This window comes from Neovison vison, chromosome 2, assembly GCF_020171115.1.
Source record: "Neovison vison isolate M4711 chromosome 2, ASM_NN_V1, whole genome shotgun sequence".
NCBI lineage: Eukaryota > Metazoa > Chordata > Mammalia > Carnivora > Mustelidae > Neogale > Neogale vison.
In genome coordinates this window covers 83,292,870-83,314,750 of record NC_058092.1, presented here as the reverse complement: position 1 = coordinate 83,314,750, position 21,881 = coordinate 83,292,870, and the positions used below count along the sequence as shown (strand labels likewise).

The window sequence follows — 21,881 nt, the reverse complement described above, 5'->3', positions numbered from 1 at the left end:
GAGGACACAGTCTCCTTGCTGAGCAGAGAGCCCGATGCGGGGCTCAATCCCAGGACCCTGAGATCATGACCTGAGCCGAAGGCAGAGGCTTTAACCCACTGAGCCACCCAGGCACCCTGTGTTTGTACTTTTAATTAATTTTTTTCTTAAGGAAGTTTTCCCAGTTTGTTTAAGCTTCAGGTTCCCCAGAATCTCAGTGTCCCTCTGCCTGTTCTTTTCCTTTGTGACATTTAATGAAGTAATAAGCAATGGTGTCATTAGCTCTTTAACATCTGTCCTGCTTATTACAAAGCAAGCTCCTTGGGGGTGGAGACTCCTGACTGGTTTACTGCTTAATCTCCAATCCAAGCATAGGGTTTTGCTTACCAGTGGGTACCTGTCAAATATTTGTTGAAGTAAAATAAGGGTACGGAGTTGGTGTCCTGACATGTGACCAAGGAAAAGGAAGCAATTACAGGATGAATGAGAAGCATGGTACTTCATTTGGCACCCATGAGCTTGAGGTGATTAAGATACAAAGTAGAAGATTTTAAGTCAGGGATCTGAGGAAGGATTGCCAAAGGTCTGACCGTGATTGGTAGGATGACACAAGGAAGGTTCAGTGGAAAGACAGGTATCAAAACCAGGTGACCACACCATTCCTAGCAGAGGGACCAAACAAACCACTTAAAAGCCAGGTTCTTACCATTTTTTTAACCTGAATTTGGGCTAGCAGTGTGTTGTGAAATTGAATTGATGTTAGAGTTAGGAGATCTCAAGTAGGCTGAAGTAGAAAGTAGACAGGTACATTACAGAAATGTGTTGCAGCAGGTGGATATAAGTCCCTGCAGAGTGACAGTTAGCAGGACAGGATGGAATCGAAAGGTGGACTCCTCCTTGCATACAACAGATAGTCACTGACTTAGAATTCATGGAGCCCAGGCCCGTTCAGGGTTAATCTGTGCCAAATCCAATTCAGAGTGGTTTAAGATCACAAACTTGTGTCTCTAGTTTTGGGTAGTTGAGACTAGATGACAGTGTTGCTATGTAGAAAGTCAACATTGCACATTTTATATTCTTTTAACAGATGAAATTAAGAGAATATTCAAGAAGTGTACCTTTTGTGTTCCACTGAGGGAGCACCATCCTGACCCTTTGGGGCTTTGATGCTTTTTGCCAGTCCCCACCACCCATGGACACCTTCATTCCTACCTGGGCCCTGATGTACTACAGCAAGCCGCCCTCTATGTGGACATCCATCCTATTGTTCTTGGGCTCTGATACCCCATGCCGGGCTCTCATGGCTCCTTCTATATCCTCTTAGTCAGCTGCCTTTGTGTGTCCTACCCAATGACTTTAAAACTACATGATCAGGGAGGAAGGGAGGAGTAAGAAAGGGAGAAGAGGAAGAACTTTGTTATCTGATTTTGTTGTATATATCGTACAAAGGTTTGTGATTTTGCTACCTTAGTTTTTCTGAGAGTTTTTATTAAGTGACTCAGAGAATTTTAGAAACTACACTGCTATCACTATTCTGATAATTACTAAGTATTGTTTTTTTTTCCCTTTTCTTTCTCCCTCCCCCACTGAAGTATAAATAATTACTTTTTTTTTTTTATTACTTTAAATCCTTTTACAGATGAAGACTGGGGAAGGGCAGGCTGGAGATTGTCATTGGATGGCTGTATGATTGGTAGATGGATGGATGGATGTAAAGACAGACAGAGAAACCCTAGTTAGACAGTAATAGCTTATACTTGCATAATATTTACTAGAGTCTATTGGCACTGTTCTAAGTCATTCACTTTTATTAAGCTGATTTATAGCTTACCAAACAACGTACAAGTTACTTCGATGGTTTTCCACTTTTTGGAGACAAGGAAGATGAAGCGAAGGAAAGTCAAATAATATGCCCAACACCACACAGGTAGTATGTAGTAAAAGTGGGATTCAAACCCATGAAATCTGCCTCCAGAGTTCTGGCTATTAACAGAGACATTCTCCTTCATATAAATAAATGGGTGATAAGTAGATAATGTATGAAATTAGAAACAGCAGATTTTCTATGTCATGGCCTTCTCTAGATTACTTTATTGTGTAATCATTTAGGTGAGGTAGAATAAACTCTGGGCTAAGTGAGTAAACTAAAAAGCTGTGACTAACAGGAGTCAGAATGCATGCCCAGTTTCAGTTAATTTAACATTTCATGCTAATTCAGCAATTAAGGCTTTTTGAATGCATATAGTTGCTTGAAAATGGAATTAACTGCCTTTTAAGGTGGTGTACATCCTGTGAGGAGAATATTCAAGCAGAGGCCAAATGAATATTCTCTGTCTCTTGGTGTCAACTTGAGTAGGATTATCTCAGTTTTGAGATAATCAAAGGCTTTTTCAGATGTGTTTGGTGGGTCGATGTTTGTAGATGTATATAATGCTGGAGAAATATTTATTAATTAGTCACTGAAGAGCCTTTAAGGGGGATAAGTGGTTTTATGAGATTTTAATTTTACTTTAAGTTTAGAAGCTTTAAGGATGTCAAATGTTATGTCTTTAACACACTGTACCAACTCCAGCCTTGTAATTAGTGATTTCTAATAAGTTTTGATATTAAGAATACAGGCTCTGGACTCAGAATGCTTGGTTTCAAGACCCCACTCTCATTTACAAGATGTGAAATATTAACCAAGTCCCTTGAACTCTTTGTAACCTCTATTTTGTCATTTATAAAATGGGAATAAATTTATATCCCACTACAAAGAGCCTAGTAAAGTATCTGGCATATCGTAAGTACTCAATAATATTAATAACTCAATAAATGTTAGTTATTATCATCTACTATCATGGCTAATTGTAAGCTTCAACTTACATTTTAAGAAAGATGTATAATGTATATATGTTTACAGATGCCCCTTAAAGTTTATCTAATCCAAAATGTTACTGAACTGATTTCTGTTAATTATTGAATTCCAGCTAAAGAAACAGGTCTAAAGGAAATATTTGAAATAACTAAGAGTAAGAAAATGGGAAATACTTTATATAATTGCAATGTACAATCTTTTAATTGAGCTGATAATTCCCACATGACATGGTTTTTAGATAGGTTCTATTATATACAGTTTATACTTGAGTAGTTGGAAACAAAGATTAACTAACTTCCTAAAGCATCCCCTATTCCTTAGCAGATCTGGGATTAGAACCCAGGCTGTGCTTTGTTCATGCCTACCACTAAATCAGCAGGGAAAAAAAAAAGTGGCATGATTCATGGTAATATTCAGATAATATGGAGCATTTTAAAACTGAATTAGGGAATCAAAATCCATAATGAAAACCATATTAGAAAATAAGCTCAATAATCAAATGAACTTTCACAAATATGCAAAAGAAAAAACAGACTCACTAATGAATAGGATTGGGAAGATTGTCAACCGAAGAATAGCTAACTAGAATTCTTCAATTTGTTGAGATCCTACTTAAAATTTATAAAGCAGGAAAAAATGGGCTAAAATCTTGATCAGGAAAAAAAGCAAGCCCTTGAAGAAACAGCTGTTGGCCTAAAGTAAGATTTGTGGTACACTTACAAAGTAACGAACTCTATTTTTAAGTGATGCGACAGACTTGTTTAATGTTACAGAAACAGACTCAAGCTTCTAGTTGACCTTACTTAATAAGAAATTGTGGCATTGGGGAAATTCTAGAAATTAGGTAAAATAATATACAAACGTGACTCATTTATAGTTTATCCTGCATCCCTCCAGTTACCATATTAAACTATTAAAAAAGCATTTTGCTTGTTTTTGAGAGTTTTTCACAGAAGACTGGTCACAAATTCTATGATTCTTCATGTAATGTAAGAATACTTCGAATGAACTGTTGTGTTCAATTTTGCAGGACTCATTTGTATATTAATGAATTAATGAGCTAAATTAGAAGGAATCCTATTTAATTATTAAAGACAAAATTGTCTGCACTTCATGTTTCTTATCATGAACTTATTTCTAATGCATTACAATTGATTCTCAGTTCAAAACATTTAAAATTTTACTTGTATGCATTCCACGTAGCCTACTCCATTTTGCGTTGCACTATGACTTCCATACCAATTGTCCAGAATGGTAAGATTTGTTTTTATAAAAATAGAAGCTGTGTAGGGAAGACTAAGTGTGATGTCAAACAGATCTGGGTTAAAATCTCTGCTGTGTTCTTAATATACCAGGTTTGTCATGAACTATGTGCTTAGGTTTCCTTGTCTGCAAAATTTGTGTCCTGCTAATCCAAGGACTATGAGAATCAGAGATAATAAGTATAAAGCACATAGAGCACTTAGCAGCACCGAAGAAATATTTGCTGTTGTTATCATTGTTATTGTTACAGACACTCTCATTTGAGAGTCATAACTCACCTCACGAGATAGCTATAAGGTTAAATTTAACAAATGTGACCTATGTTCAGTTACTAATGGCAAAAGTGTTTCGGGACACAAATAAAGCTTTGCCTTTTCTTGCATTTTCCTTCCATGTCCTCAAGGCTTCTGGAGCAGATGCCCTGGAGTTAAATTTATCGTGTCCACATGGCATGGGAGAAAGAGGAATGGGCCTGGCTTGCGGGCAGGTAAGGACCTCAACAGCTGCCATTGTGTATTTCTGGGGGACAAGAACATATCCCCGTATGGATAGGAACTGTACCTTAGGCCACAAGATGTGTGGATCAGATAACTGGCTTGAAACTTCCAGGTCTGCATTGTTTAAATATTTAGTGCTTAAAAAGTGGAAAATGAGGGAAACTGAAATTACAGCAACTGTTTAGTTTTATTGAGGAAAATATCACATTATGTGCTTGACAGGAAGTAATATCATAACAAATAGTTTTTAAAAGCACTGAAGCAGAATTAGCTGATTTCAAATGCAATGTTCTTTATTCATTCCTGATGCTGATCCAGTTTCCCTGGAGCAATATACTGTACAAAATGCATTGTTCGTAGTGATTTTGTAGTAAATGGGGCACAGCATAAATTGCATTTTACATTTTTTAGCATATGATCATTATTCCCTAACTGTGTTTTGGGAGTTGCAAAAAGACTTTGATGCTATTTTTATTTTGGGATACAATAAATGGAAACTTCATGCTAAAATACTTTCAAAAACCTAATGAATAAAATGTGGAAATATATGTTAATGTGTAGAAAATACTGCATCTTTATGTAACTAGGATACAGTGTTGTATGTTAAGGAGCAATGTAAAAGCTTCATGCTAAAAAGGTGAGTGTTTTGCATCTAATTTGGCTTTTAAGCCCAGAGGGAAATGGTGTGAATTAAATAATATGAAATGTTGTCATTTATGACAAATTTTCTAGTCCTGGAAAGTTTACTTTTGTCTTGACATCTGGCACAGGGTCTTGTACATAGTAGGTGTTCAATTCTTTTTTTTTTTTTCTTTTTTCCAAATCCTTGGATTATTTGAATTAAACTCAGAGGCCAGAGACCCTTCATTTGGAAGGGCAAAAATTTCTGCTTATTCAAATGAACCTAGGTTGCTATTTTCATATTAGCATTCAGGGAGGATTTTAAAGTACCTTGTAAATATTTAATTAACATTCAGAATAGATTTGTGACTTAGGTAGAAACCATTCTCATGTAGTAGCGGGAGAAGGCCTAGTCAAGTGTTTTTCAAGTATATCCTCTGTTCCACTCACAACAGGTTACACAGAGGATCAGTCAGTGTGGTGACAGACCAAGCCTTGGTTGACAGTATGTCAACATGTGTACCTTGACTGAAATGAGGAAGGCTTCTAAAATCACAGCTGGAACAGGGCCTGAGGTAGTCAAGGTTCTCTCTTTATAACCCTTGCACAGTGTCTGAAACTTAGACCCAAGATATTTTTTTAGTTAAGTGGATAAAAACAGCTATGGAAACATTTAGATCTGTTGACTAATGTTTTAAAGAAGGATACATTTTAATATGTATTTCTTGCCACAGAAATGACAATTATTCTGAAAATGTTGCCCAACCTTGAGCTTATTTTTTTAGAGTGAGCTTTGACTCTGTGAACACATCTGAACTTACCCAGCTGTTAAGTGTCTTAGGTATATCCTCTCCAGAGAGTTATTTAGCTACATAAATTTTTGCATAGCCTTTGGCTGAATGAGGATACCAAGCAGTAAAATTTTGCAGTAGAGTTAGTATTAAGATTTCTAAAACTCTTGGAGAACATATGTTCCAAAAACCATGATACCTTAGGCTGAAGGAAACTTGAGAACATTGCTGCTTTACTTGTTATAATTTCTAAAACCGAAACCAGTTCTTATCAGCCACATTTAGAAATTTTCTTTTGAATTATATTCTCGTTTAAGTCATAGAATTGAAAAATAAAACAAATGTAGTCGTGTTTGCTCCAACATATTTTAAATGATTACTCTGCCTCAGGACACAGGAATGTGTTCAATATTTTAAATGGAGGGCAGGAAGAATATTAGTTCATTAAAAAAAAACTTTACTGTAAATCTGACTCTTTAGAGTAGACATAGATATATCTGGGTCTTATTCATCTTTCCCTTTACTTCCTTTTTTTTTTTTTTTTTTTCAATTTCTCTACCTCCCGTTTCCATTGCCTCTTCCTTTCTCTTTGAGCTTCATAGTCTTGAATACTTGTAAGCTGCTGGGATGGGAAATTTGTACTCAGTGTGGGGAACTGTGAAGCCATTCCAGTTCCTCTTCCCCATTGCAGTGGGATCCCACGTTCCATCTCTTGGAAAGTCCGTGTGTGCAGAGCACAGAGCTGTGAGCATCGCCAGAGTCTGATAAGTGTTTGCTTCATGAATGAAACAAACTGACATTAGTTCCATGCCTAGAGCATTTATCTATTGGAAACACTCTCTTGTACTTTTTCCACTGGTGTTTCTAGAAATCATCATAATTTTAGCTCCTTAAGAAGAGGCAGAGTATCACAGTATGGTACAGTTTCCTTTCTAAACATGTTTTTTCCACCGTTATGTCATATATTTTCTCACCAATATTTCATAAGGGAAAAATACTGCCTTTGTATCTAAGTCATTCTATATTAACTACATATGTATATATTTAAATATATATTTAGATATTTAAACTCTCTATGAATGTACCTGTAAGTGACCAAATATTGTGAAATTTTTGAACAGAGAAGGCTATAACCTCTACTCCACAATATATAGAAATCATATATTTATGGAATTTGTAGAAATAAAGAAAATCTCAAGCTGACCTTGGGAATTTGTATTGTATATTTCCTACGAAGTGAAATGGAAAATCCCTGATTACTTTGATGCTCAAGCGAAAGTTAAAATATTCTCTAGCTTTAGTTGTGTACACTCCGAAGAGTTGGAGGTATATTACAACGTGGAAAAAAAAATTAGTTTTCTTGTCCTCACAATCACCCTCTGAATAGGTTGAGTTTTTATCCTACTGTACAAGAACAACAATAAAATAAAAACAAAAACAAACAAAACAGCAACAAAAACTCCATGCTTCCCAGGTCACAAGTCTGGTCAGCAGTTGCCAAGGCCTGAACTTTCATTAGCATGGAAGCCTGAATATAGATAAGTAGATAAGTCACCGAGAATAGTTCTTAATAAATTGGTATTCTAGCATAAGCGTTAAATATTATTATTATTAACTGAAAGTACAGTACAGGACTAAGTTATCTCTAAAGTCTCTTGTAGTTCTAAATTTACATTTCTCTAAATATATGAAAACACAAGCAAGGGGTGCCTGGATGGCTCAGTTGATTGGGATTCTGCCTTTGGCTCACATCATGATGGGATCCAGCCCTACATCGGGCTCCCTGTTCAGTGGGGAGCCTCCTTTCCCTTTTCCATTCCCCCTGCTTGTGCTCTCTCTCTCTTTATCTCTCTGTCAAAAAAATAAAAATAAAATCCTTAAACACACACACACACACATCTACTTAGTAGATGTTACATCTCTCTGAATAAGGGAGCCTCCCCAATGTCTTAACATTCAGATTTAAAGTTGTCCTTGTGGGGCACCTGGGTGGCTCAGTCGGTTAAGCAGCTGCCTTTGGCTAAGGTCATGATCCCAGGGTCCTGGGATTGAGCCCCACATTGGGCTCCCTACTCAGCGGAGAGCCTTCTTCCTCTCCCTCTGCCTGCCACTTTGCCTACTGGTGCTCCCCCCACCCTCTCTCTATCAAATAAGTAAAATCTTAAAAAAAAAAAAATTGTCTTCATGCAGTCTGTGTGAGCCAAATTCCTGTGCTGGCATATTACTTTAAAAATATAATTAAACTATAGTCAATTCTATAAAGTTCAGATAAAATGTCACCTCTTGGAGGTCTTCTCCTTTTCCTAAATATGTATTCTGATGGCACTGGGTGAATAACCCTCTTTTGTCCTTGAATAATTGACCATTTTTAATTTCATCCTGCAGAAGTTCTAATGTGAATTCAGGCAAGAGTTGAAGAAACTCGAATAGCTTTCTGTTGTTGTTGTTGTGTTTATCTTGTTTCTGAAATTATTACCAATATTTCAAAAATAGGTGGATTTGAAAGGAAGATCCTATTTCTTTCTCTCTTGAATTATGGAAGATACGGCTATGGTGGCCTGCATTACCATGCAGCAGTGAGGAGCTAGAGCTTAAATGCTCTCCTTTAACACTCTATGTGGTTCATGCAAATAGCAGCAAACGTTTGACCGAGGGTAAATGCTTGTTCCCAAACTTGGATTTGATCCGTACGTGCCTCTCCAATTCCACCCTTAAATATCCAAACCAACCCTTCCCAGAATTTTTGCCTACTTTCTAGGTTCCTGACATTGAAGAGTCTCTAAGCTGCCTTCTTTAGCCAGCAGTGCCGTTAATTCTTAGACCCTCTATCAGCTACGAAAAGAAAAAGGAGTTGATGGAGATTGTGGATGGAAGGTATGGGCTAAGATGCCTTGTCTTCCCACCTTCCTGTTTTATCATCCACAAGGCAAAAAGGAAGAGCGAGAGGCAGTGTGCTCCTCAGGATGCTGCAGTACTAGTTCTAAGCCCTCTTGAAATGATTTTTTTTTTTCTGCCATCAGAAAACAGGAAGTTTTAAAGCTTTTTCTTATCTTTCACACAAATTGTTTACTTTTTTGTCTTGTGTCAATGATGTGACATAGTGAAGTACTGATTTCTAGAACTGAGAGTAACCTGAAGGATTTTCCAGTTTGACCCCCTTATTCACAGGAAAGGAATCAGGGACTGGGAAGATACTTAATTTGTCTTCTCCTGAAGAAAGCAACCAGCAAGGTCCATAACCTCTGATGCCCTTGTCACTGACCCGCATCTGGCGCTCCATTCAGTATTTCCTCCAGGTCATTTCGGTGTATCCAAATCTCTAGTTAAGCTGAATAAGCCAGTATAGTGCCCTGGGAACTCCTGACTCCTGACTCCATACCTTTCTGCCTAGAATTCACAACTTTTCAACTGAAATTATCCAAATAGAAATCACCTGTCTAATTCTATTTTAAATGACATCTAATCTATTAACTGAGTATATCTTATCAGTCAACCAAGCTTTCCATGAGAAAGAAAAAAGAATATATTGTACATGAACAAGTTTAAAGGTGGAAACTAGAAGTACACTCTTGTTAGAATCTCTGGAGACCTAGAGATTGAATCACACTGTCAATGAATTTGAATTTCTTTGCCTAACAATTTTAAGACACTACAAAGATCTTATTTCCCTGGCCTTTACAGGATTCCCATTTTTTGGTAGTTTGGATGCCTTCCTTGTAGCTGTGATTGCCATAGAACATACACCTATTTCAGTAAGGATGCTTTTAGATGGAAAATTCCAAAATGATAGTGTAATCAGAGGGAAGACTACTCTAGCTTCTCATTTAAAACAATGTCCTAAAGAAAGATGGCAGTGCCACGGTTATTACCTGGTAAGTTGCTCTCTCACAGCCCCCTCATTGATTTACGCACATCTTCTGCATAGAATTTCTAAACACTGAAATGCTTAACTCAAACAGTCTTAACATTAATTTCATCATCAGGAAATACATATGCAGTCCTGCTTTCATGGTGATCCAGCTAAGTAAGAACAAACAGATATAAAGTGGTAAATCTTAAAATGTTTACTGATCTTAAATAATTATTGACTTAAATTAAGATCACCCAAACAACACTTCGGTATTTCCCTCATGATCTGTTCTATGTCCAATTTAATTTACACAAACTCTGTATGCCTATTAAAAAAAGAGAGAGAAGGGCTTTGTTTTTATTACAACATGCCAACATTTTTCATAAAACATTAACCACAGATTATTACTCTTACCCTTGCCAGGGAGCAGACGTCTGTCAGCAGAAAGAGAATCCAAAACTAAGTGTGAAGACCACATTGCCCCAGATGTGTTAGCATCTCCCTTGGGAAATAAAATCTTCCTCCAGCAGCTGGGTTAACAGACCCCCATCTCATATGTAATACAGGGTCCATGAACAATGACCACAATCTGCCTGGATCAGGTCCCCATAAGATGTTTGTGCATGAGACAGTATAAAAGATACGGGTTTTAAAGCCAACATAACTGAAAATTCATAGTACTACCTATATTTCCCAGAGGAATGAAATTCAGGAACTCAGGAGGATAAGATACCCCAAAGACTAGAGAAAAGAATATGGGAGCCCTATCAGTAGTATAATACTGCTGAAGCTACAGTGACCTCCCTGGACTCTTTTTGAGGACCTCAAGGGGAGGGATCACTGCTGAGTTAGATTTTTTTTGATACTGGTCTGGTACATGCCCATGAGATGTCCTCTGTTTCAGGTTCTTGATTTCCTCATACTCCTTTTAATTCCAGCCCCTATAAAATACATGTATGACAAAGTGCCACATCATCCTGAAAGTGATGTTATTCTTGCTCTACTTAGCATGGATGAATATAACTTAAGGTTCGGGAGTTGGAACTAAGGTCTGTAGGTTGAATGGATAAATATGGGATAGCCTAGGTTGGCTTCAGTGGATTGAGTCCCTGAAACATCACATTCACAGGTTTGGAAATCATTATGTCACAAAGTAACATCATTTCATGGAGAGCTATGACAAATGACTGCATGATATAAGCTTCTGCAAAAGATCACTGAAAGTGATCTGATATTCTCCATATACATTCAAAATATCCTATTCTCTTATTTTCCTTGCAGCATTATAATTTTAGAAGTGCTTTAAAATAAATTATCAACTTGTTTGTGAGAAAAAGTATCTCTGATCAAACAAATATTTTCTTTATGCTGTATTCTGTTGCCCAACCTTTATTTGAGCTTGATTCTCAACCATTTGCATAGACATGGGTGCTTAAATAAGTATATAACTACAGGAAATCTGTAAGAGGCATTTCTGTAACTGCCAATATTTCGCCTTAAGCTGATTCTCTATGAGTTTTCAGTTTAAGTTATTAATGTTGGTTAGTGATATAAAATGATTGCTTCCTCTCAAAAATTTTAAATTTTCAGCAGAAAGCAGTGCCATTTAAATAATACCAGTTGTAGGTGGGGGGAGTAATCACATAAATGTCTAGGACAACAATCATGTGGCAGTTTTTAAAAATTACATGTAGTACAAATAAGTGGATCATTGGTGAGTGGTTATGGGAAAAACATTTTAAATGTGTGTATCTTTTTTTAACTTAGTGTGGCTTTTATTGTACTCATCACTTGTTGTATTCCCAAAATATAACAGCAGTAGTATTTTAAAGTGTTTTTTTTTTTTAAATCACCCTCAAACGATCACATCATAGTGACTTTGAGAAGCATAGCAGAGTTTTCTATATGCCTGCTGACTTATAGCATAAAGATAAACCAAAAATGCCTTTGATCCAAAGAGAGAGACACAGGAGTAGAGTAGGGAGAGGCTATGATCTTATCAATGGTACCATGGAGAGTTTGCATAGCATAATGTCACACAGAATAACAGGCATTAGCAGTGCAGAGTAGAAACAACATTGGAAACCAGAATTGCTGGCAGTGAAATGAAGGGTCTAGTCACGGATCCAACTAGTCTAGAATATTTGGAAAAACTGGAAAATAAGACTGAGTCATTTATTAAAAGGCACAAAAGACTCAGGAGTAAAGGACACTGCATATTAGGCTAAAAAACCAAGATTGGACCAAAACCTAGTAAGCGCTTGGAAGCTGAGAGATTCAGAGGCAGCCGAGTTTACAGTAAGGCAAGAGAAAGGATAATGAGTAAGACAAATCAACGAAAGGCATAAGAGCCACCACTTTCAAGAAGACCTTAAAATTAAGGCAACTTGTGCCTCAGCTATAATGTTTTTATACATTTCCCACTGGGATAGAAGCAGCCTTTTAGAGTACAATCACTTTAAAGCTTTGAGCTGGGAGAAGGTGAGCAATGTCAGGAAGGAAGCATGTGGGTTTGCCTGACTACTGAAGGAAATAGTGCCCCCCCCCCAAAAAAAAGTAAGTCAAGGGAAGTAGATTTATTAAAATCATGACATTTTTACAATCCAGGAGTCTTGATTCAAGATGGAAGACTCTAGGGCTTTTGTTAACTATCATTTAGCAGCCCCATTCCCAGAGAACTATTACTCCCCCGCCAGATACACAAGAGATGGTACTTACTGATAATAATAGATTTTATACAAATATGAAGTCTGTCTTGTTGATTACATTGAAGAAATCTTAATGACAGTCATGTTTTATGGCTAACTTTGTTTTTGTTCCTTCACCAAAAAAAAACACTTCAGTAAGTTGCATTATGATTAATAAATATAGGCTCTACAAAAAAAGCTTTGTTTAAGGAGATAATAATGTAAAGCATGAGAATCAATTTTAGATACTTTGAGATGTTCTGAATGTCTTTCTTTCCTCATGTTATCTGTTGTTTATGTTTTCTAGTTGGAGTGTTTTCTCTCCCTATCTGTTGTTACTGAGTGTACTCAGTTGTAAAAGTCCTCATAGATCAAGTGGCAAAATCAGTTCTACTTAATGTATGTTAATGACTCATCAGAGAGTAGCATACAGATTTTTTCTCTTATTTGTGAAACTTTCAGCTGTTTTTCAAATGAATGGAGACTCTATTGCCAGTTTTTGTTCATCAATGTTTTTTTTCCTTGACAATACCTGAGATCATATGGCAACATAGTAGGCATGTCATTCCTGTTTCTCCTATAAACATGTTTTTCAAATGTGGAGAACTTAGTACACGAAGGAACAATCGAATCCCTTCATTTCTCCTGTCTTGTTCTCTATTCCTCTATCCCATGTTCACTCTTGATTCTCTTTCTACATTCTGTCACCTCAGTCTCAAACTTTCGGAGAACAGACTTTCTATTTAGGAGACAAAGGCTATACAGAGCCCAGAGTATTCATTGTGCTCCCCAAATCATCAAATACTTCTCTACTTTTATTCATTCAGCAAGTATTTAGGATTTCTACTATGTACCAAGAATTGTATGAAAAGCTGAGAGTATAATAATGAGCAAAAGCAGATGTGTTTTCTGTTCTCAGGGATCTTCCCATTAGTAGAGTAGACATATATTGCACAAATAACCCCACAAACAATAAAGTACAACTGGCATAGTACCATGAAGTAGTGGTCCTTGATATGTGAAAAACATATAATGTGAAATTTCTGGACTACTTGGAAGGGTAAGGAACGACTTTATAAGAAAATGATGTTACAGGCGCCTGGGTGGCTCAGTGGGTTAAGCCGCTGCCTTCGGCTCAGGTCATGATCTCGGGGTCTTGGGATCGAGTCCCGCATCGGGCTCTCTGCTCAGCCTGCCTCTCCATCTACTTGTGATTTCTCTCTGTCAAATAAATAAATAAAATCTTTAAAAAAAAATTAAAAAAGAAAATGATGTTACATCTGATAACTGAAGTATTTAGAGAATTTTTAACTAAGTGGAATGATTGGGGTGGGTTAGAGCATTCCAGGCCATGGGAACAGCATGAGCAAAAGCCCTGTGGTTGAAACAAGGCATATTGAAGGGCAAAAGAAGAATAGGGTGCTTAAAGCACACACGTGTGGCACAAGATGATGCTGGAAAAGGGAAAATAGAGGTCAGACTATATAGAAGCCCCTAAGTCATGCCTTGTTAAGCCTTTTGATCCTATCCCAACAGACAGCAGTGGGAGGTTATAAAAAGGTTTGGGGTGTGTGTGTGTGTGTGTGTGTGTGTGTAAGCCTGTGCATGTGTTTGGTGGGTGAGATGGTGACAATGTGGGGTGATACGATTGTGTTTTCATTTTAAAGAAGAGAATTAGAGGAGCATGAGAATGGACCTACAAAGGCTGTCTGGAATAACTAGGCAGTTGTTCATGTAAAATATAATGGAGGTTTACAGCTTAGCTTAGAGAAGTGATTGTAGAGAAGGAGAAATAGATATGCCAGAGATAAGGAGTCTATCGAATAGCATTTGAGGATGGGTTGGGTATGAATTTTGAAGGAAAAACGAGTAGCAAGATAGTTCTTAGCTTTCTTTTGTATGCAGATGGAGGAATTCTGGTATTATGAACTGAGACAGATGTATTAACTGACATAACTGATGGTATGAAGTTGAAATTGACTTCATGATTGTCTGGATCCAGGAAAGCAGATCTCCTTAGCATTCTTACTCTCTCTTACTTCCTCTTCTTTGCTCCATGGTTTAGTGAATGACTCATTCTTCCCCATGACAGATAAGCATTTTTAAACCATCTAATGACCTAGTCTCAGATAAATTTATGGTTCCTCATTCCAGTTCCCAGGGGTTCTTCACCTTTCCACCCCGAGAGCATTTTCTGATATCTGTGATTCTGGTATTTTCTGTATACTCTCTCCAATCCCCACTATTAAGCCCTTAGCAAAAACTTTCTTGTAAATGAATCCATCCTTATTTTAAACAAGTAAAAGCTTACCCATAAAACATCTTGACTATTAAACATATCACTCTCTCATAGAGAAGATGGATAAAGTGAATAAAGTAGGATAAAGTGAAATACAATTTTCCCAGTATATAATAAATAAGGAATTATATTTTTGAGATGGCAACAATACAAGTATAGTTACTATGATATGGATATATCCCAAGAGAATAAATTCATAGATTATAAAAATTGTATTTGTTCACTTAGTATGTCTTGTATCCCAAGCCTTGTGCTAGCTGTTTCCACCCGTGGGATCATACCCACTCCTCAGTCAACTTTGAAGGGGAAGATAAAACATATTCCATATTTACAGACAGAGGACCTGAGGTGGAGTGACTTGCTCCACATTGAATCCCCAAGGATTAATATTATTATGGTACCTGGTAGGTTCCATAAATAATTTTTGGACAGATTAATGAAGGTTTCAATGAATGAATAATTGAATTAAGTCTTCATACAAAATGTGGTGTGTGTGTGTGTGTGTGTGTGTGTGCGCGTGCCGTTGGCAATGAGAAGATCCTGAGCAGAGTGGTTTATGAATATGACTCAGGATAGCAGTTCTTGTTTTTTTTAAGTTAAGATTTGTATTTCAAGTCATTTTACTTTTCTCTAAAACAGTGTCAATACATTGCTCTGGTTTTTGGTCATCCTTCCGCCTCAATCGTGTTAGGTGTCATGTGTCTGATTTCTCCAGTTTGTGTCTCAGATCCATTCTAAATATGTTTATCCAGAGGTACATACTACTCACTTACACATATTATTTACAGTTCCCTGTGCCCTGGACAGGAGTCTGTCTCCTTTTCAAATACTCTGTCTTTGGAACTTAGTAATCTTTTGTTTTTGTTGTTGTTATCGTTGTTAAGAATGAACATTTTTTACACGTTATTGGAGGAGTTTGGAGGACAAAAGACATCAAAGTGGCTGACTCTGTTTTTTTTTTTTTTTCAAACTTGCTATCTATCCTATGTAAACAAGGCCACTATCTGGGGTTGAAAAGAGAGAAAGAAAATAAACTTCCTTAGCCTGGCCTCCAGGAAATTAAGAACTTTATTTTCACCTGTTTCCATTCCCAGTTGTGAATTACAAATGCTCCCTGAATGTTGCCTCATACATTATGTGAGAGCAGATATGATCCTGCTGTGCTACTTGCTAGGCTCTGATACAAGGTCTAACTCCTGTAATCCTCACAACTCTATGATTTATTTACTATTATTACACCCATTTTATAGATGGGAGAACCTAGAGACAGAAGGAATAAGTAGTGTGACAGGTCGCACAGCAAGCAAATGACCACCTCAGTATTCAAATCCTGGCCTCTAGCTCAAGAGCCTGTGCTCCTAACCTTGGGCACCGCTTCCTCTCCAGAAAGAAAATTCCTGGCTTTACTAAGCACACAAATTATTACATATCTTAATGATACATCTCTCTTTGAAAATAGTGCTGTTTGTGGGAGTAATGGAAGCTCCTCTGGATAAATACTACTGAAAAGACTAGTTTCCTCAAAATAATTGGTAAAAATAATTTTTTTAACTACCTTTATTTTTATGTGTTACTAATTTTTTCTGTGTCTAAATTCAGTTTGAAAGGGAAACCCTAATGTTTCTTTCTTTCTTTCTTTTTTTTTCAATTTCCGGGCATGATTAAAACCTAGTGCAGTTTCACAGTCATGAATGTTAATTGTCAATGTCTGTTTTTATTTTTAAAAATCATTTTTTTGCTGTTTAAATTTGACACCACCCCTCCCATAAAGGAGACAGTCTGTGGTATCAGGCATTAAGAAACTACTCCCGCTAGTTGGTGATTATTTGGGAGCAGCTGAAGAGGGGTAAAGAACCCCCACAGAAGTGCCCAAGAGAGAATTCACCCCTTCTTCAAAGGGTGGAGAGCACTAAGTAGGCAGAACGCCGTCCAGCCCCATGCGTGGTTCTGCCCTCGCCTGCCATTCCACAGCCCTGCCCCTTTACAAAGGGTAGATCATTAAGCCATCCAGCGGTGGGGAGTATTTTCGTATAGCTGTTGCCCTTTATAACAGCCTGGCAGTGAGTGACCATAATAAATTATGCACTGCTCTGTGAGACTGTGACACAATGCACTGCCGGAACAGCAGGGGTGTTAGAAAATCCATTATTTGAAATTTTTGTTTCTTTTTCTTACTAGATTCCATGCTGTTCTTTTCCTGTCATCTTGTTCCTTTTTTTCCTATCTATTGTTTTGAGGGTTTTGTGTCTGACAGTTCTTTTCTGCTGCTGGTTTTGTCCTTTTTGTTACCTTGTTTCTGCTTTCGTGGGCTCTCCCACCCCCCCTCCCTTGGTCTTGTGTGTTGTGAGCCTCATTCTCCTTTTCTGTCATGCAGTCATTTGCTTTACTTTTCTTTCTCTTTCTGCCTTATTGTCTCATATAATGCAGAAAAACAAATTCTCTTTTTGTCGGCATTCTTTTACATGGTGTTATGTGGTTGTCATTTTCCCTTCAGGATAGATGCACTTTACTGTATGTACTATTCATTTTGGTTCCAAGAATCCAAAACACATGTCCAGAGGAGTGCCAAGGCTGATGGCAATAAAACACAATCAAAGCAACCAGGAGAATAGTTCTCTGGGAACAGCGCAGACCTATTTCTTCCCTGTAGATCAAGTCACAGAATCTGTAAGTTTTGTTCCTAATTTTAGATTATTCAATCTCTTTCTCCTTCTCCGAGTAGATTTAGTCCAACATGGCAATTGTTTTGACACTCTTTCTTGCAAAGCTACCTACTCGCTCTTTCTGTAATTGTTTTTCTGTTGATGAACACAGTCTGAAAAGCTAATTCTGGTAGCTGGAACACTCACTGATTCAGTTAATCCATCAGTCATTAATTGAGCAGCTATACTGTGTCAGGGATGGTGCAGGTGCTGTGGACATTGAACACCATCAGTTTTGTTCTTTTTACATTCTTTATTTGCTCATGTCCCTTATCCCTAACTTCTTTCTGTGGACACGTCACATACTGTCATTTGTCATCCTGCCTTCTCCACTTTCTCTTCATTGACTCCTTTGGAACTAACATTTCTTATATGTAGATTTATTTTCAAAGAACTTATGATTTTTCTACCTAAATTCAGTGGATTTAGAAATGATTGGATTAGAAAGCCCAAATCTTCTTGGCAGTGAACACCTGAGAATGTGCCAGATTCTTCAAACCAATTTTTGTGTTGCAGTTAAAAAATAAATAAATAAACAGAAATGGTAACCTGACCTCTGATGCGGCTATCTATTTTTATAATATTGGCAGTAGCTGAATTTAATTATGCCAGTATATGTACTTATTAAGTATCAGTGAATTAAATAAACAACTACAATTAAGTTCTTCGTTTCACAGTACCTAGTTCCTTTTTCCTTTTAAATGTTTTTCTCTCTATTTGCTTTTACATGCTTACTTGTCATTTTGTAAACTTACTATCTTCTAACCCGTTTCTTCTGAATCACCACCGATATTCAGTTTGGTCTACCTCTGTTGTGTTTTTATATTTCATCTCTCTTTCTCTCTCTCTCTCTCTCTCTTTTTTTTTTTTTTTTACTGTGTTTTATTCCAGGGTTATGATTAACTTCTGCTGTAGTTGTTATTTGATTGATTGATTGATTGATTGATTTTTTTAGAGAAAGAGTGAGGAGCAGAGGGACCGGAAGAGAGAGAATCTTAAACAGGCTCCACTCCCACTGTGGAGTATGACATAGGCTCCATCTCACGAACTTGAGATCATGACCTGAGCTGAAATCAAGAATCAGATGCTTAACCCACTGAGCCCCCCAAGTGCCCCTGTAGTTGTTATTTTAAATACGAATTGCTATGATAGCTCAAAAAAGTTAGCTTATTGTTTTCTATAGCTGAAATGATTTCTTCTGTCTCTGTACTGGTTTCCTTTATAGTAATCTCTTTACCTTTCCTCGTGTCTCCAAATTTTCAGCTAAGTGTTTTCATATTTTCTTTATTCTATACTTTCTTTTTCTCTTTCTTGCCACTTTGAATTCTATCCCTTAACTTTTTCTGTATCAGTTTCCCCCCCTCCTTTTTAAGAAACACTAGTCCCTTTAACATCACTCTGCAAATGCATGGGTATGACTTCTCTGATTTTGTTATTTATTAATTGGCCTTTCAGAGAAAACTCCCGAATATGTAATATAGTCCATTCTATGCACCCACAACAAGTCAGTTGTCCTGTTAGCTTCCAGATGCAGTGAAATGCTCATATTAGAGTCTCATGTAATTCACACTTCCAGTTTTTAATTATTTTCTTCATAGTTGGGAGAAAGTAGAAGGGGGGGCAGATAGGAAGAGCTATGAAATAGTTATACAGTATTAATGAAATAGTTATGAAGAGCTATGAAATAATAAAAGAAAAGGGAGACAAAAGACTGAAAGTAAATAAGTGAATTTGATATTTAGGACACTTGCATCCCTAAAGGATGTTGTGGGGAAAATACTTTTGGTGGCGGGATACAAGATGAGAAGATCAGGAACCTCTCACAGGTTCATTCCTATGGGCCAGGCCTGTTACAGCTAATTCCACCAAACATCCCTGGCTTTTGCATGAAGTGCATCCAGTTCACCCTGCAGAATTTCATCCATGTCATTACTAAATGGCTTTGCCTTGACAAGGTGATGTTGCTAGTTTGCATGCCTTTGATATCATGCTCTAATTGTTAAAATTAACAGTATTAGTCTCTTTTGAATCAGCTATTGCATTTTTTATTAGCCAGATTCCACTTATGACTTGAACACTTCAGTGATAATATTTTGAAATCAGTATATAAAATAATCTGAAATAATTTTGTCATACCCTTTTATTTTTATTCTGATTTTGTGACCTCTAGTCATGTTAATAAGTGAAACTCAGTTCTTCCTGTGCCTTGACTAGTGCCAATTTTAGTTTATTTTTAATGATTTTTTAAATTTTTTAATAAACATATAATGCATTATTAGCCCCAGGGGTACAGGTCTGTGAATTGCCAGGTTTACACACTTCACAGCACGCACCTTAGCACATACCCTCCCACTAGTGCCAATTTAAAACATCTTTAAAAACAGCCCCTCTAAAAATAAGCTATTAATTTATCAGTTAATTTATTTTACTGACCCCTCTACTCAAAACTTTTTTAGATAACCTTGGATTTGTCAAAAGGGATAGCTGCCTACTAAAGTAGCCCAGTTTTATATATAGATGACCAAATATAAAAATATTACGGGCAACCCACACTCCATATAAATTGTGAACATAAAAAGGAGGAAAGTAGATCAATTTGGAGGGCTAGATTATTAAATATATATATATATATTATTAAATACAACATTACACACACACACACACATGGCTGAATATAGTACTAATCTTCAATTTAAGAAGCTTTTGAGTCTGGCATTTTGGACTAAATCTAATGACTTGAGTATTTAATTCCTTCCTTCTCACCACCAGTAGCCTAGCCAGTATCATGATAGAGTTTAATTTTACTTAGTTAAAAAGGTTTCAGTATCCTTGTGGCTTTCTTTTTATTTGGTCACCCTCCCCAGTCCTTCTCACCTCTCTCTCTCCAGCCCTCAGTAACGGGTGGTTCTCAGGTCTGAGACTCCTTTCACCTCACTGAATTGTAATTTTTCTTCCCATATTTAACTTTACCTTTTTCTTCAATGATATTTTTCTTCTCTTTTTCTAACCTGGAATTTTTCTTGTTTGAATCTGCCTTATGGTTTCTGATTCTCTTAGAATCATCACTACTGTTTCTGATAAGAATTTGCAGGATTGGCTTATATTCCTAACAATAAATAGCTCTCATTTTTTGAGAGTTTATTATACTTGTTAGGTAGATTATATTATTTAATTCTCAGTCAACCCTCTGAGCTACTACTAACATTATCCCTATTTTTGCAGATAAAGAAACCAAAGCATAGAAAGGTTAAGTAACTTGTTCAAAATCCTACAGGCAGGAAATGGCCAAGCCAGTACTCAGGGTCAGAGTATCTGACTGCAAGCTTGCACCCTTTACCATTACTTTATAGCTCCTCTTGTAAAGTGATGCCAGGCTACGTTATTTTGCTTTATTTTTTATTTTTTATTTTTTTTGAAGATTTTATTTATTTATTTGACAGGCAGAGATCACAAGTAGGCAGAGAGGCAGGCAGAGAGAGAGAGGAGAAAGCAGGCTCCCCAAAGAGCAGAGAGCCTGATGTGGGGCTCGATCCCAGGACCCTGGGATCATGACCTGAGCCGAAGGCAGAGGCTTTAACCCACCAAGCCACCCAGGCGCCCCCGTTAATTTGCTTTTAATCTTGATGTAAGAATCGGTGATTTCCCTACTGTATCTTTCTTCATTATTAATTCTAATGAGATTAGCCATAGCTATAGTGTGGAGTAGGAGGAGTGGAGAAGATTGAATCCCATAGTGTTAACATTTTGGTCCACATTCTCCTTGCCGTACTTTCTTGGCTTCCTTCTGGCCACCACCATGAGAGATTACATGTGAAAGTAATTCTTGACCTATCTCCGTTATTGGAGTAAACACTTTCTAAAGGCAAGGTCTATATCATCTTTTTCACATCCTTCACATTGCCTTGTAAATGAGTAGTGTCCAGATAAAGGGCCACAATTATAAACCCTGGCAGATGGCCATCCTCAGGTGCTTCTGCTGTTCAGTGCTCCTGTTTTGTGTTTTCCCTCATATTATAGGAGAAAAAAAGGCAAAGCATACCCTTCTTTGGTGTAGGTTGAGTAGAGACATGTTAAAGCCTTTCCCAAGTGGTCTGTTTTGCAAGAACTTTCTTCAGTTTTACACATTTTTATTTTCCTCATTCACTGGAATAGAGTATGCAGGAGGAAGCAGAGTGACTTGGCTAAGCAGTTAACTGTTTATTTGGTAGAACCCAACAATCACATATACTTGAAAAGGTTTTGTAGAATTTTTAATAAATACTCCGAAAGAGCTTATGTTTTTATTTTGAATTACAATTTGACAACATTTAATCCCTTGTTATTGCTTTGTCAGAC

General features: G+C 37.0%; 1 protein-coding gene across 1 annotated transcript in view; it reads left to right on the top strand.

Moving 5' to 3' along the window:
* Positions 1-21,881, top strand: part of DPYD (dihydropyrimidine dehydrogenase) — an 841,951-nt gene that overhangs the window by 557,141 nt on the left and 262,929 nt on the right. The window contains exon 16 of the mRNA XM_044238740.1: positions 4,503-4,586. Coding sequence (XP_044094675.1) covers positions 4,503-4,586 — 84 coding nt within the window. The remainder of the gene's footprint in view (positions 1-4,502; positions 4,587-21,881) is intronic.